The sequence below is a fragment of the Drosophila miranda genome, chromosome XR, assembly GCF_003369915.1.
Source record: "Drosophila miranda strain MSH22 chromosome XR, D.miranda_PacBio2.1, whole genome shotgun sequence".
NCBI classification, from domain to species: domain Eukaryota; kingdom Metazoa; phylum Arthropoda; class Insecta; order Diptera; family Drosophilidae; genus Drosophila; species Drosophila miranda.
This window is the reverse complement of record NC_046674.1, coordinates 11,662,771-11,676,132: the sequence shown is the minus strand read 5'-3', so window position 1 is coordinate 11,676,132 and position 13,362 is coordinate 11,662,771. Positions and strand designations below refer to the sequence as shown.

The 13,362-nt window shown below is 47.3% G+C and overlaps 6 protein-coding genes across 6 annotated transcripts; 1 reads left to right on the top strand and 5 right to left on the bottom strand.

Annotated features, from left to right (window-relative positions):
- Positions 1 to 1,362: 1,362 nt before the first annotated feature.
- Positions 1,363 to 2,109, top strand: LOC108153310 (ribonuclease P protein subunit p29-like). The gene has a single exon (XM_017283221.2). It carries the CDS (start codon positions 1,461 to 1,463, stop codon positions 2,067 to 2,069), a length of 609 nt encoding a protein of 202 aa, XP_017138710.1. The 5' UTR covers positions 1,363 to 1,460; the 3' UTR covers positions 2,070 to 2,109.
- A 5-nt stretch (positions 2,110 to 2,114) lies between these two features.
- Positions 2,115 to 2,856, bottom strand: LOC108153311 (S-phase kinase-associated protein 1-like). The gene is made up of 2 exons (XM_017283222.2): positions 2,745 to 2,856; positions 2,115 to 2,682 (listed from the first exon to the last, which is right to left on the bottom strand). Exons 1-2 carry the CDS (start codon positions 2,748 to 2,750, stop codon positions 2,218 to 2,220), a joined length of 471 nt encoding a protein of 156 aa, XP_017138711.1. The 5' UTR covers positions 2,751 to 2,856; the 3' UTR covers positions 2,115 to 2,217.
- A 166-nt stretch (positions 2,857 to 3,022) lies between these two features.
- On the bottom strand, positions 3,023 to 3,818 carry LOC108153312 (S-phase kinase-associated protein 1-like). Its single transcript, XM_017283223.2, has 2 exons — positions 3,699 to 3,818; positions 3,023 to 3,636 (listed from the first exon to the last, which is right to left on the bottom strand). The coding sequence occupies exons 1-2, from the start codon at positions 3,702 to 3,704 to the stop codon at positions 3,175 to 3,177; spliced, it is 468 nt and encodes a 155-aa protein (XP_017138712.1). The 5' UTR covers positions 3,705 to 3,818; the 3' UTR covers positions 3,023 to 3,174.
- Positions 3,819 to 4,273: 455 nt separating this feature from the next.
- LOC108165516 (S-phase kinase-associated protein 1-like) lies at positions 4,274 to 4,998 on the bottom strand. The gene is made up of 2 exons (XM_017301573.2): positions 4,887 to 4,998; positions 4,274 to 4,824 (listed from the first exon to the last, which is right to left on the bottom strand). The coding sequence occupies exons 1-2, from the start codon at positions 4,890 to 4,892 to the stop codon at positions 4,360 to 4,362; spliced, it is 471 nt and encodes a 156-aa protein (XP_017157062.1). The 5' UTR covers positions 4,893 to 4,998; the 3' UTR covers positions 4,274 to 4,359.
- A 212-nt stretch (positions 4,999 to 5,210) lies between these two features.
- Positions 5,211 to 5,998, bottom strand: LOC108153313 (S-phase kinase-associated protein 1-like). The gene is made up of 2 exons (XM_017283224.2): positions 5,887 to 5,998; positions 5,211 to 5,824 (listed from the first exon to the last, which is right to left on the bottom strand). Exons 1-2 carry the CDS (start codon positions 5,890 to 5,892, stop codon positions 5,399 to 5,401), a joined length of 432 nt encoding a protein of 143 aa, XP_017138713.1. The 5' UTR covers positions 5,893 to 5,998; the 3' UTR covers positions 5,211 to 5,398.
- Positions 5,999 to 6,210: 212 nt separating this feature from the next.
- Positions 6,211 to 6,998, bottom strand: LOC117186555 (S-phase kinase-associated protein 1-like). Its single transcript, XM_033387493.1, has 2 exons — positions 6,887 to 6,998; positions 6,211 to 6,824 (listed from the first exon to the last, which is right to left on the bottom strand). Exons 1-2 carry the CDS (start codon positions 6,890 to 6,892, stop codon positions 6,360 to 6,362), a joined length of 471 nt encoding a protein of 156 aa, XP_033243384.1. The 5' UTR covers positions 6,893 to 6,998; the 3' UTR covers positions 6,211 to 6,359.
- Between the last annotated feature and the right edge of the window lie 6,364 nt (positions 6,999 to 13,362).

Here is a 13,362-nt window from a genome sequence, read left to right as displayed (position 1 = left end):
CATCATCAACGAATGGTTTCCCTTCAATTTTCCAGCAAAGTTTGCAAAATGAAAACTTCAAAGCGTGTTCACGAGGATTTATTAAATTTGAAGAAAAAGAAACGGAACGAAAGGAAAGGAATGAAACGAATGGAAAGGAAACGATTTCGGTTGTGCATTTTGTTTAGTCAGTGAAAGTTTTTAATAGGCGTCAAATGATACAGAAATGGATAATCCACAGAAGCAGACGCGGCTAACACCCCCTCCCCGCCAGCGCCCGCACAACTATCAGCCCTTGGCGCATGCCACTCCCCCCGAAGCACCGCCTGCCGCCCGGCTGAGTGGGGAAATGTCTAACATAATAAAGGGGCGCGGAAAACAATGTAATGAAATAATTTCCATTGTTAAAATGATAACAATATATCAGGCAGACACTGCCAAACAGCGCCAGCGCCAGCTCCAACGCCAGCTCCAGCTCCTGCTCCTGCTCCAACGCTCCACAAGAATAGCAATGACATTAACGATGTGCTCCCAGTAGGAGGAGGACACTCGGAAGGATGGGGAACAACAACGTTTGTCGCGGCTGGCTTGACAGTTTCCAGAACCGAATTCTGCGGCCTTCATTGGGGGCACGGGTGGGTGGCGCAGGGCTGAGGCGAGGCGAGGCGAGGCGACGCGAAACGAAAGGCTTGCTTGTCTGCGAGTGTCTGGGGCACATGTTGCCGGCGAAAAAACCAATTTGTTATGCGCTGTAGTACAATTTAACGGCCCTTTGATTCCCCAAATTGCGTGGATGCATTTGAAACGTAGAAAGCACAATGGAGATGCAGCCCGGAAGCCCGCCCCCCAGTCTCCAGTCTCCAGTCTCCAATCCACAATCCTTTCCCCGGGACTAATTGCCAGCGCACTCGCCATGCCGAACACGTGGAGCTTCTTTTGGGCGGGTTTTATTGCAAAACTTTGCTCATAAAGCACTAGGGAGGCAGCCAGCCGCGAGCAGTACCATTTGTATTGCTGTCCGAACCCATTTGGCCATGTTAATTCATTAATACTCTTCGTACAGCCTTGACCCAAGCGTCCGTCTTAGGCCCGCGCCCCACCCCACGCCCACCCGCAAACGGTAATTGCCATTTTAATGCCGCTTTACAGTTTCGGCAAAGTAGCGAAAGAAAAGTTAAAATCATGGCATTACGTACTCGCCCGCCTGGGATACAGAAAACTACATAATTCCCTGGCGCATTAGGCTCCCGTGCGGCACGGCACGGCACGGCACGGCACGGCAGGGCACGGCCCGGCGCTCGAGTCTCCACCAACGATAGTTCGGCACAGTGGGCCGATAGCCAGAGAGACGCTTTCTTCGCATTCGCATTCGCATTTTTTAGTGAACTTTTACCAGTTCCAGTTGCAGTTCCGTTTATGGATCCAGCTCAAATAACGTTGACCTTTTCTTTTTTGTGTTTACATTTTGTTGATTCGATGAAATGGAGCCTCTGCAGGAATTTATCACCGACTTGGTGGTGCCCCACCATCGCTGCAACGTGAACATCATCCCGGAACACATCACCATGCTGGAGGGGGCCAAGAGCCGGAAGCGGCACTCGCGAAAGCGGCGCTCCCACAAGTCCAGCACACTGAACCGCCGCGAGTACGCCCGCCTGGGCCTCAACACGCTGCCCACCCGCCAGATGCGCTACGAGCAGGCCCTGCCCCTGCACCAGCTCTGGCGGGGCTATGTGCGCGAACACCTGGGCCTGCGGGAGGGCGACCAGGTGCCCGAAGTCCACGAGCCGCGCTACGAGGAGTTCAGCAAGCAGCTGATCAAGCTGGACCTGCACGGCGCCAGGCTGCAGGTGATCCAGTCCAAGTGCAAGACTCTGGAGGGTCTCGCGGGCATATGCGTGATGGACACGAAAAATGTGCTAAAGCTGCTGGGCGAGGACGATCGCCTGAGGAGCGTGCCCAAGAGCGAGTGCGTCTTTGGTCTGACGGTGGGCAACATGCAGTTCACCATCTTTGGCCAGCACCTGACCATCCGTCCGGCGGAGCGAAGCGTGAAGAAGATCAAGACCTATGTGCAACCCTTCATGTAGGGGCTCGTTTTCGTTTCCTTTTTTAGTTGTAATATAATATTCGCATTCGCAATCGCAATCGCATGTCTTTATTGTGTGTGTGTGTGTGTGTGTGTGTGCTAATGGATTAAACTATTCTAGAAGTGTCCACCGGCCCTGTTGCGGCGCACTAATTCATGGGCGCCTGGGAGTGAGGGATGTGGAAGGTCTGACGTATCTGCTCGGGAATCTTGCCCTTGATCATGTTGGCCAGGTGCTTGGCAATCAGGTGCATCAAACCCTTGATGTCCATGTAATTGGCGGCCAGCATTAGCTCGACCAGAGTGCTCTGCTCCACCTTGAGGAACTCGTTGTCCCAGGGAATGATGTCGTCGGTGGACCGCTCAAAGGCAGCCTCATCTTCAGGCGGCTCGGGGTCGTCCTTGTGGTACTCGGCCCAGATCAGGACCAAGCGCAAAATGTCCGAATTCACATTCAGCAGAACAAGAGGTTCCTTCTTCTTATCCTCCTTGTCGCCATCCTCGAGCAAGCCTTTTATGATTCCCGAGCACTTCAGGAACCTGACGTCGACGTCGAAGTCTTCCCCGTTCGAAGACTGCAGCTTAATGGTCGGCATTTTGGTAGCTTCGTTGTTCTGTAGATCGGGTGGGGAGTGCAGTTATTTTATAAAACACAAAATCAAACACTAAACCTTACCGACATCTCAATTTATCAAATTTGAAAAACCTTTTTGCTTTTTCGTGTTTGTTTTATAATTTTTCTTTTTCCAGTGACAGGCTGTGAACTAGTGATGGGCAGCTTGGGTGAAATGTCGATACTGTATCGATGCTAGACTACTCGATATTTGTTCAATGTATCGATTTTTCTTGCGAAAGTATCGTGTATAATTTGTTATTTTGGTTTACATAAAGGGGATTCTTTTACGGAATATCGCGGGGATATAATATATTTTCAATTATTTAATAATTAATGTATTAATATATATTTATTTGTCTTTAATCCCCATTTTTTGTGGCTGTCTTTTATCAACAAATATTCACAATCGCAATCGCAATCGCATGTCTTTATTGTGTGTGTGTGTGCGGATGGATTAAACTATTCTAGAAGATGCCACCGTTGCGGCGCACTACTTCTTGGGCGCCTGGGAGTGAGGGATGTTGAAGGTCTGACGTATCTGCTCGGGAGTCTTGCCCTTGATCATGTTGGCCAGGTGCTTGGCAATCAAGTGCATCAAACCATTGATGTCCATGTAATTGGCGGCCAGCATTAGCTCGACCAGAGTGTTTTGCTCCACTTTGAGGAACTCGATGTCCCAGGGAATGATGTCGTCAGTGGACCGCCTATAGGCAGCCTCATCTTCAGGCGGCTCTGGGTCGTCCTTGTGGTACTCGGCCCAGATCAGGACCAAGCGCAAAATGTCCGAAGTCACATTCGGCAGAACAAGAGCTTCCTTCTTATCCTCATTGTCGCCATCCTCGAGCAAGCCTTGCATAATTCTCGAGCACTTCAGGAACCTGACGTCGACGTCGAAGTCTTCCCCGTTCGAGGACTGCAGTTTAATGGTCGGCATTTTGGTAGCTTCGTTGTTCTGTAGATCGGGTGGGGAGTGCAGTTATTTTATAAAACAAAAAATCAAACACTAAACCTTACCGACATCTCAATTTATCAAATTTGAAAAACCTTTTTGCTTTTTCGTGTTTGTTTTATAATTTTCTTTTTCCAGTGACAGGCTGTGAACTAGTGATGGGCAGCTTGGGTGAAATGTCGATACTGTATCGATGCTAGACTACTCGATATTTGTTCAATGTATCGATTTTTCTTGCGATGTATTAAAAAGTATCGTGTATAATTTGTTATTTTGGTTTACATAAAGGGGATTCTTTTACGGAATATCGCGGGGATATAATATATTGTAAGATATGAATATTAGTTTATAAGATTTGAATATTAGTTTAAGATTTACTCATCGATAGTATTATAAGAAATACCAATGTACTCGATATATCGATACTTGTCCTCGACAAGTCTTGTCCTCGACAAGTATCGATATGCAAACACACATTCATTCGAATACGACGATCAAGAAAGAAGAACATATATTAAAACCGTGCTATTAAAAGTTTACAATATTTTCAATTATTTAATAGTTAATGTATTAATATATATTTATTTCAGTCTTTAATCCCCATTTTTTGTGGCTGTCTTTTATCAACAAATATTCACAATCGCAATCGCATGTCTTTATTGTGTGTTTGTGTGTGCGGATGGATTAAACTATTCTAGAAGTGTCCACCGACCCTGTTGCGGGGCACTACTTCTTGGGCGCCTGGGAGTGAGGGATGTGCAAGTTCTGACGTATCTGCTCGGGAATCTTGCCCTTGATCATGTTGGTCATGTGCTTGGCAGTCAGGTGCCTCAAACCCTTGATGTCCATGTAATTGGCGGCCAGCATTAGCTCGAAGATAGTGTCCTGGTCCACCTTGAGGAACTCGTTGTCCCAGGGAATGATGTCGTCGGTGGACCGCTCAAAGGCAGCCTCATCTTCAGGCGGCTCGGGGTCGTCCTTGTGGTACTCGGCCCAGATCAGGACCAAGCGCAAAATGTCCGAATTCACATTCGGCAGAACAAGAGGTTCCTTCTTCTTATCCTCCTTGTCGCCATTCTCGAGCATGCCTTTCATGATTCCCGAGCACTTCAGGAACCTGACGTCGACGTCGAAGTCTTCCCCGTTCGAGGACTGCAGCTTAATGGTCGGCATTTTGGTAGCTTCGTTGTTCTGTAGATCGGGTGGGGAGTGCAGTTATTTTATAAAACACAAAATCAAACACTAAACCTTACCGACATCTCAATTTATCAAATTTGAAAAACCTTTTTGCTTTTTCGTGTTTGTTTTATAATTTTCTTTTTCCAGTGACAGGCTGTGAACTAGTGATGGGCAGCTTGGGTGAAATGTCGATACTGTATCGATGCTCGATGCTAGACTACTCGATATTTGTTCAATGTATCGATTTTTCCCTCGATTGATTGAAAAGAATCGTGTATAATTTGTTATTTTGGTTTACATAAAGGGGATTCTTTTATTGAGTGATGAATCGGTTTCAGAACAGGAATATCGCGGGGAATTAATATATTTTCAATTATTTAATAATTAATATATTAATATATATTTATTTTAGTCTTTAATCCGCTTATTTTGTAGCTGTCTTTTGTCTCAAATATTCACAATCGCAATCGCATGTCTTTATTGTGTGTTTGTGTGTGCGGATGGATTAAACTATTCTAGAAGTGTCCACCGGCCCTGTTTCGGCGCACTAATTCATGGGCGCCTGGGAGTGAGGGATGTGGAAGGTCTAACGTATCTGCTCGAGAGTCTTGCCCTTGATCATGTTGGCCAGGTGCTTGGCAATCAAGTGCATCAAACCATTGATGTCCATGTAATTGGCGGCCAGCGCTAGCTCGAACAGAGTGCTCTGCTCCACCTTGAGGAACTCGATGTCCCAGGGAATGATGTCGTCAGTGGACCGCCTATAGGCAGCCTCATCTTCAGGCGGCTCGGGGTCGTCCTTGTGGTACTCGGCCCAGATCAGGACCAAGCGCAAAATGTCCGAATTCACATTCGGCAGAACAAGAGGTTCCTTCTTCTTATCCTCCTTGTCGCCATTCTCGAGCATGCCTTTCATGATTCCCGAGCACTTCAGGAACCTGACGTCGACGTCGAAGTCTTCCCCGTTCGAGGACTGCAGCTTAATGGTCGGCATTTTGGTAGCTTCGTTGTTCTGTAGATCGGGTGGGGAGTGCAGTTATTTTATAAAACACAAAATCAAACACTAAACCTTACCGACATCTCAATTTATCAAATTTGAAAAACCTTTTTGCTTTTTCGTGTTTGTTTTATAATTTTCTTTTTCCAGTGACAGGCTGTGAACTAGTGATGGGCAGCTTGGGTGAAATGTCGATACTGTATCGATGCTCGATGCTAGACTACTCGATATTTGTTCAATGTATCGATTTTTCCCTCGATTGATTGAAAAGAATCGTGTATAATTTGTTATTTTGGTTTACATAAAGGGGATTCTTTTATTGAGTGATGAATCGGTTTCAGAACAGGAATATCGCGGGGAATTAATATATTTTCAATTATTTAATAATTAATATATTAATATATATTTATTTTAGTCTTTAATCCGCTTATTTTGTAGCTGTCTTTTGTCTCAAATATTCACAATCGCAATCGCATGTCTTTATTGTGTGTTTGTGTGTGCGGATGGATTAAACTATTCTAGAAGTGTCCACCGGCCCTGTTTCGGCGCACTAATTCATGGGCGCCTGGGAGTGAGGGATGTGGAAGGTCTGACGTATCTGCTCGAGAGTCTTGCCCTTGATCATGTTGGCCAGGTGCTTGGCAATCAGGTGCACCAAACCATTGATGTCCATGTAATTGGCGGCCAGCGCTAGCTCGAACAGAGTGCTCTGCTCCACCTTGAGGAACTCGTTGTCCCAGGGAATGATGTCGTCGGTGGACCGCTCAAAGGCAGCCTCATCTTCAGGCGGCTCGGGGTCGTCCTTGTGGTACTCGGCCCAGATCAGGACCAAGCGCAAAATGTCCGAATTCACATTCAGCAGAACAAGAGGTTCCTTCTTCTTATCCTCCTTGTCGCCATCCTCGAGCAAGCCTTTTATGATTCCCGAGCACTTCAGGAACCTGACGTCGACGTCGAAGTCTTCCCCGTTCGAGGACTGCAGCTTAATGGTCGGCATTTTGGTAGCTTCGTTGTTCTGTGGATCGGGTGGGGAGTGCAGTTATTTTATAAAACACAAAATAAAACACTAAACCTTACCGACATCTCAATTTATCAAATTTGAAAAACCTTTTTGCTTTTTCGTGTTTGTTTTATAATTTTCTTTTTCCAGTGACAGGCTGTGAACTAGTGATGGGCAGCTTGGGTGAAATGTCGATACTGTATCGATGCTCGATGCTAGACTACTCGATATTTGTTCAATGTATCGATTTTTCTTGCGATGTATTGAAAAGTATCGTGTATAATTTGTTATTTTGGTTTACATAAAGGGGATTCTTTTATTGAGTGATGAATCGGTTTCAGAACAGGAATATCGCGGGGAATTAATATATTTTCAATTATTTAATAATTAATATATTAATATATATATATTTCAGTCTTTAATCCGCTTATTTTGTAGCTGTCTTTTGTCTCAAATATTAAAACACGAAATCATTGTTTTATCGATAATTTTCTTGTGCTTTCAATGTATCAATATTTCTAGCGATGTATTGAAAAGTATCGCTTATGGTGTATTATTCTGGTTTACATAAAGGGGATTAATTTACGGAATATCGCGGGGAATTAATATATTTTCAATTATTTAATAATTAATATATTAATATATATTTATTTCAGTCTTTAATCCCCATTTTTTTGTAGCTGTCTTTTGTCTCAAATCTGAAAAACGAAATCATTGTTTTATCGATAATTTTCTTGTGCTTTTTTTTTGGGTTAAGGCTTAATTTTATTTCCTTGGCAATCAGGCTAGTATTCGCCTAAAATGAGCCTTTTTTATGGCATTACTGCCGCTTTTGTCCCACTGTTCGATGGCCTTTGATTTTGTGCTGATTTTAGCGCTTTTGTAATTGGAAAATCGCTTCGTATATAGAATAAAATCAATCAAGTGTGGCAGGGTGCACACTAGCCTGCCCCCCCTTTCGTCTAGCGGGTGAAAAAAGGATACTCTAGTGTTTTTTTCCATTTCACTTCTTTATCTCTGGCTCCCAGTTGATTTCTTTCGCTGAGCAGAGGCTTTCGTTGCTTTCTTTCTCTTTTTTTTTTGTTGGTGGGCTGCGGCCTCGTTGGCGTTAAATTAATTTGGTTGCTTTGTTCTTCATTCCAACCAATCCTCCACCGCCCCCTCCCCCACACACACACACACACACACACATGGGAGAGGCCTTTGTATGGATCCGAATGTGCTGCTGCTGTGTTATAAATATTAATGAACTCTGCCTCCTTGAGGCATCATTGTAATTTATTTTACATAGTTTTCGAACTCTTTTCAGAGCTCTTTTCTGCGTTAATTGCCAGAAAAAGGTGTAATTACCATTGGAGAATGGTCCCTGCCCTGCCCCGCCCTGCCCTGCCCTGCCCTGCTGTGCCAAATGTACGAGTAGTCGCCAGATTTGTGACAATTGCTTGGGCACAGACCAAGACTTTGCCATTTTTAATGATTGTGCGGCCCACAAAACATTCCCCAAAGAACCCAAAGAAACTCTATGCCAAAGTAAAGCAAAAGTACGGGGCACGGGGCACGGGGCATGTTGCATGTCAGTGAGTTTCCTTCAAAATGTATGCAAAGGAGTCGAAAATTGTCTGCAAATTGAAAGCGAAATGTGAGCGCATTTTAATAAAACATATGCGGCGCACACTCGCACGACTCCTTCAAAGGACACTCGTACTACACATGGTTTGCCAATAACTCTTGCACTATCTTGAGCGGACAGACAGACAGACGGACGGACGGACGGACGGACCCAAGGACCGACCTCATCGCTCGCCTCGTGGAGAAGAAGTGCAGACAAAGCCGCAGTCACAGTTCGCTATTGCGGCTGAGTTATGGGCGGGCCGGGTTAGAGGGCGCTGCAGGGCCACGCCCACCCGAAAATTTGTGAAAATGTGCAAGCGACACAAAACATTTCGGAATATGTAACATGCTTTTAGGCGGACAAGCCCAGACCGGCACGAGGGCCCCCGGAGCAAAGAAAAACAACATTTTGCGGCCAACATTAAGCCCAACAAAGGGCGGCAGAATGGGGTGGCAGAGTGGGGGGCTGGGGGGGCAACAATGAACCGAAATGAAATGAACTAAAATAAAATGCCATAGAATAGGAATAACTTGGCTAAAATGCGACAAGAAAATTGTATTACAACAATGGAAAGCGATTGTGGTGAAAAGTACAATAAAATGTCGCTAAATTAGACATGAAGACAACCGCAGCCCAAAGGGCGGTCGGGCTGTGGCTGTGGCGGGGTCGGGGAGGGCCCCTCCCATCCTCCATCCGTCGGAGGACGAGTGGCATATGGCTGTGGCGTGATAAGTGGAGTGCAGGCCAACTAATTGCGCTGGATAGTGGAGTGGATGTGGATGTGGATCTGGATGGTACTGTAGAGAGATTTGAGTGGCGACTACTCAACGGAGGTTAATTATCTGTGGAATACAATATATTCCAGATACGAATCGAGTATTCGGTTTCCCCATCGATGAGCAACAGATGAGCCCCGGGGATCCATCGCTGTGCAGCGGAAATTAAAGGCAAAGTCACGTGCGGGCTTTTCAAAAACAATTTAATAAGACAATTTCGACAAAAAATAATATGCCATAAGGCGGAAGGCGGCAGTCCGTCCGGGTATGGGGGGCGTAATAGGCTGCCGGATGGAAACTCTTTGCGCCAGTGTCCAGGGGGATTGAAAATTATGCGATTATCGTGACATTAAGGCGGGAGAATGAAACCCACGCAAGCCGCTTAAAATGCTATCAAAGCTATATTGGTCGAGAGCTTCCGTCTGGGTCGCCCCCTCCACCACCCCCACCCCCGAAGGCAGCACTGACAACACAATGAAGGAGCAGGACCAGCCAGACGATGAGGCGACAGGACATGCTACAAGCAACGACTCCGTCTCTGACTCCGACTCTGACTCCATCTAGGACTCTCACTTCTTCCACTTTGTGTGAAATAATTGCTAGGAATTTTCACGCGTATTTCCGCCTTTGCCTTCCGCTGTAGTCGTCGTCGTCGTCGTCCTCGTCCTCGTCCTCGTCCTGGGAGTGACTTCCTCCATCCCCGACCAGCAGGAAGCAGGAAGGACGGAGGGCGGAGGGCGGAGGACGGAGGACGGAACCCTGCCTGGGCACTAAAAATTTCACAGCAATTTTCAGCTCACCTGCGCGCAAAGCATTTCCACAGCTCGTTCCGTTCGTCGTTGCGATTTTAACAATTTTATTAAATTGAATTTATATCATTTACACGCTTGTCGACTCCAAGTCTGCCGCGGACAAGGGGCTATACGTTCACCCTCCATGCACCCCCCTCGAGCTGCCATTTAATTTGGCGCTTTCGTTTTATGTGGCATTTGTGCAGGATATACTCCCGCGTACATCCAGCCAGAGAGAGAGAGACATTTTTTGCTAGGCTTTCGGCAATTCTTGCTTTCATGATTATTGATGCGGGTGAAATTTAATTGGTGGCCCTCTGTCTGCCCGGAGAATGTCTCCCGGCCTCGTCCTCGTTGAGACCTTTGTGGCCTGCCGTCCCCGCTCCGTCCCCGTCCTGCCGTCTGGCCTGCTTATTAGATAATATTTTTCCAGACTAACGAGTTGGAGCCGCCGCTGCTCTCAGGCCTATTAGACCACTTGAGGGGGCGTTGGGGGATGGCCTCCTGGCGCATCGCTGGGATAACGTATCCCCCTCTCGACCAGCTCTCTTTCAAATCCGAATTGCAACATTTGAAGTATTTCCAACTGCCGGGAAAACTTGAAAAGAATTGCCACGCATGTCTGCGCCAGAAATTTGTTTAAATAAAAGCCAAAAACTTTTCTTATTTCGCGTAAGGCTCTCTTACAAGAGAAAAAACCCAAAAAAAAAAGAAAAAAAGGAGAAAGGAGAAACGAATACGAACCGGGAAGAACAACAAACAAATAAGCGGCAAAGAAAACTTCGACGCCGATACAATTTCGTAAAATGTCGAAAACTGTGATTGCGTTGAAGCCCGAACTGTTTCCGCGCGGCGCCCCCCTTGGTGGAAGCTACCAACTTTTGAGTCAAATGTAAATACTTTTCCTGGCAAATATTATCACAATTCCACGCGGCTGCTGCCAGAGATACTAAATAAACTGTGGGCTTGGGTCGTGGCGCGAGGGGGAAGCAGGAGCCGGAAATATCCTGCAATTGCAATCAGTGCGGAGGGAAGGTGGGTGGCAGGTGGGGGGATTCTTCGGGAGGCAGATGCCCCATAATCCGCCACTTGTCAGTGCCGCTCCCCCCCTTTGATTGTTGTGGCTCTAAAGAAGCGATGGAATGCCAATCTCCGCCCTGTCCTGCCCCCCCCTCGCATATTTCTATGGCCAATTAGGCAGGCCAATGCGTTGGACAAATTAGCCGAAAACCCAGAGCCCCCCCACCCCTTGAGCCGGGGCACTGGGGGCGCATAAAAATTCATTGCCTCGAATATTGCGCATACGCCGCGTGGTGCTCGGTAAACTGCAAAGCGATAAACTTCAAGTGCCCCTGCAATGGACGACCACATGGCCATCTCGTTTCGCAGGGCAATGACTAGAACATGCCATGGCATGACCCTCCGCATCCACATCCACATCCACATCCACATCCGCATCCGCATCGATTACCATTACCCGAAAGGGGTGCTCGGGTTTCGGGCTACAGGCGAGCCCTGTCAGGGGCCCGGCCATGCCATATTAATCTGGTTAATGATGAAACTGAATCAGCGTTTTAAACGAGCCACTGCACAATGAAGTGCTTGGTCCTGCCCCAGACTCCAGCTCCATACTCGCCCCGTGTCCTGCTTGCCTGCTGCTGTGTCGCATAAATGGCCCGGCCTGGAAATAAATTAGCTGCGGCTTTCTCTCGACTCTCGACCATTGGCCATAAAGTTGGCCAACTCATGGCGTTCTTTTTTCTGTTCTGGCCTGCTGTCGCATCCTCGACTTGGCTTTAAGGCGACTTTATCTCGCCGCTCCTTAATGGCGGAACCTTGTAAGCCTTTAAAACAAATTTTGGCTTCGCACCCTCTCGTGTTGCTCCCCCCCCCTCCATTGCCACGCAGTAACCGAAAAATTGGTCAATTATTCAAACGAATTTCACGCATTTAATTGTGTAAATTTAGCCAGGCATGACAGACATCCACACACACACACACACATGGACACCATGCCACCACCCACCACCCCCTGCCGCGCCGATGGTCGCCCCCTTCCGTGATTCGGACTCTGATGTGCCTCGCCTAACGTAACGTAACGTCATAATCACCCCGAAGCGCACGTAATTGGCCAATCAATTGTGTCATTGTTCGCATTTATAACGCGGCCTCTCGGACTCCACTACGGCTGTACGGCCGTACTGCTGTACGGCTCTGTCTGGCCGTGGGCTCTACGGTCCGCTGTGATTTATTTGAGAGGCGAGAGGCGGCAGGCGGCAGGCGGCAGGGGGGGGCTCCACAGATGGACATTATTCCAAGTGTTAGGCCTAACCAAAACAGAAATAGTTACAGTTACAGTTACACTGGAAATGACCCGAAAAACTGCAGCTGCAACTGCAAATGAGAAGGATCCTGCAGCAGAAGTTTTTCATGCAGTTTTTGTTTCGTTTCGTTTCGTTGCGAGTTGTTTTTGGTTTTGTTTTCAGCTGTAACTTTTTAACAAATGCACAAAACGAATGACAACTTCCGTTTCCGGTGGGTGGGCGCTGGAACAGTAAGAGGGAGGGACCACGGCCGGCTGTCACAGCGAAAAATTACATGCCTTGCGCAAAAGTTTTGCCTCTTCATTATTCTAACATCAAGTCGACACGAGTTGCGGTTTTTGCAATTTTTCTTCAACTTCCCACAACGTCGCCGCATTCTTGTGCTTCTCCGGAATTTCTGCACCGTCAGACAAAGTGTGAAACGAGGCACAAAACTTCTTGGGAGCCCACCCGTACTCGTACCCGGATCCGTACCCGGACCCACGCGCGTCACGGCGCACATGCTGCCAGCGACTCGAGACACAGGGACCGGGGGACCTGGAGGACCTGGGGGACCGGGGGGACAGGGTGCAGAAATTATACGCTGCATTTTAATCACAATTCAAATCAACGGCAGAATCATCGTCATTATTCCCAACAGCAGGCGCTTCTTGAAGAGAGTGTCGCGCGTCTCTCCGGCAATCCATTGAAGGAATGTGGACCAACTTTTTCGGAGTGCTCCACGTGGCTGCCACTGCTGCTGCTGGTTCCTCATTAACTCTGTGCGCGTCGGCTGTTGGCTGGCAAGCGGTTAAAGTTGTTCCCATTCCCTGCCGAACAAGGCTAATGTTCAGCACGGAATTAACTCGATTTTTAAGTAGAAAAGAGCAGGCTCCTCGCCTGGAGGCCTCCTTCCTCCATGCACCGCCAGAACAATGCCACAGCAGGCCCTGGCCCTGTCCCTGGCCCTCTTCCGATTCATTTACAATTTATTTCCACATTTATTGCCAACATTTCGGGCGTAAACATTTACAAATGAAATTGAGCATGCGATTGTGTTGCGTAAATATT

What these genes read in the sequence shown, in the direction of transcription:
- LOC108153310 (XM_017283221.2), top strand. Translation starts at nt 1,461, where the DNA reads ATGGAGCCTCTGCAGGAATTTATCACCGACTTGGTGGTGCCCCACCAT.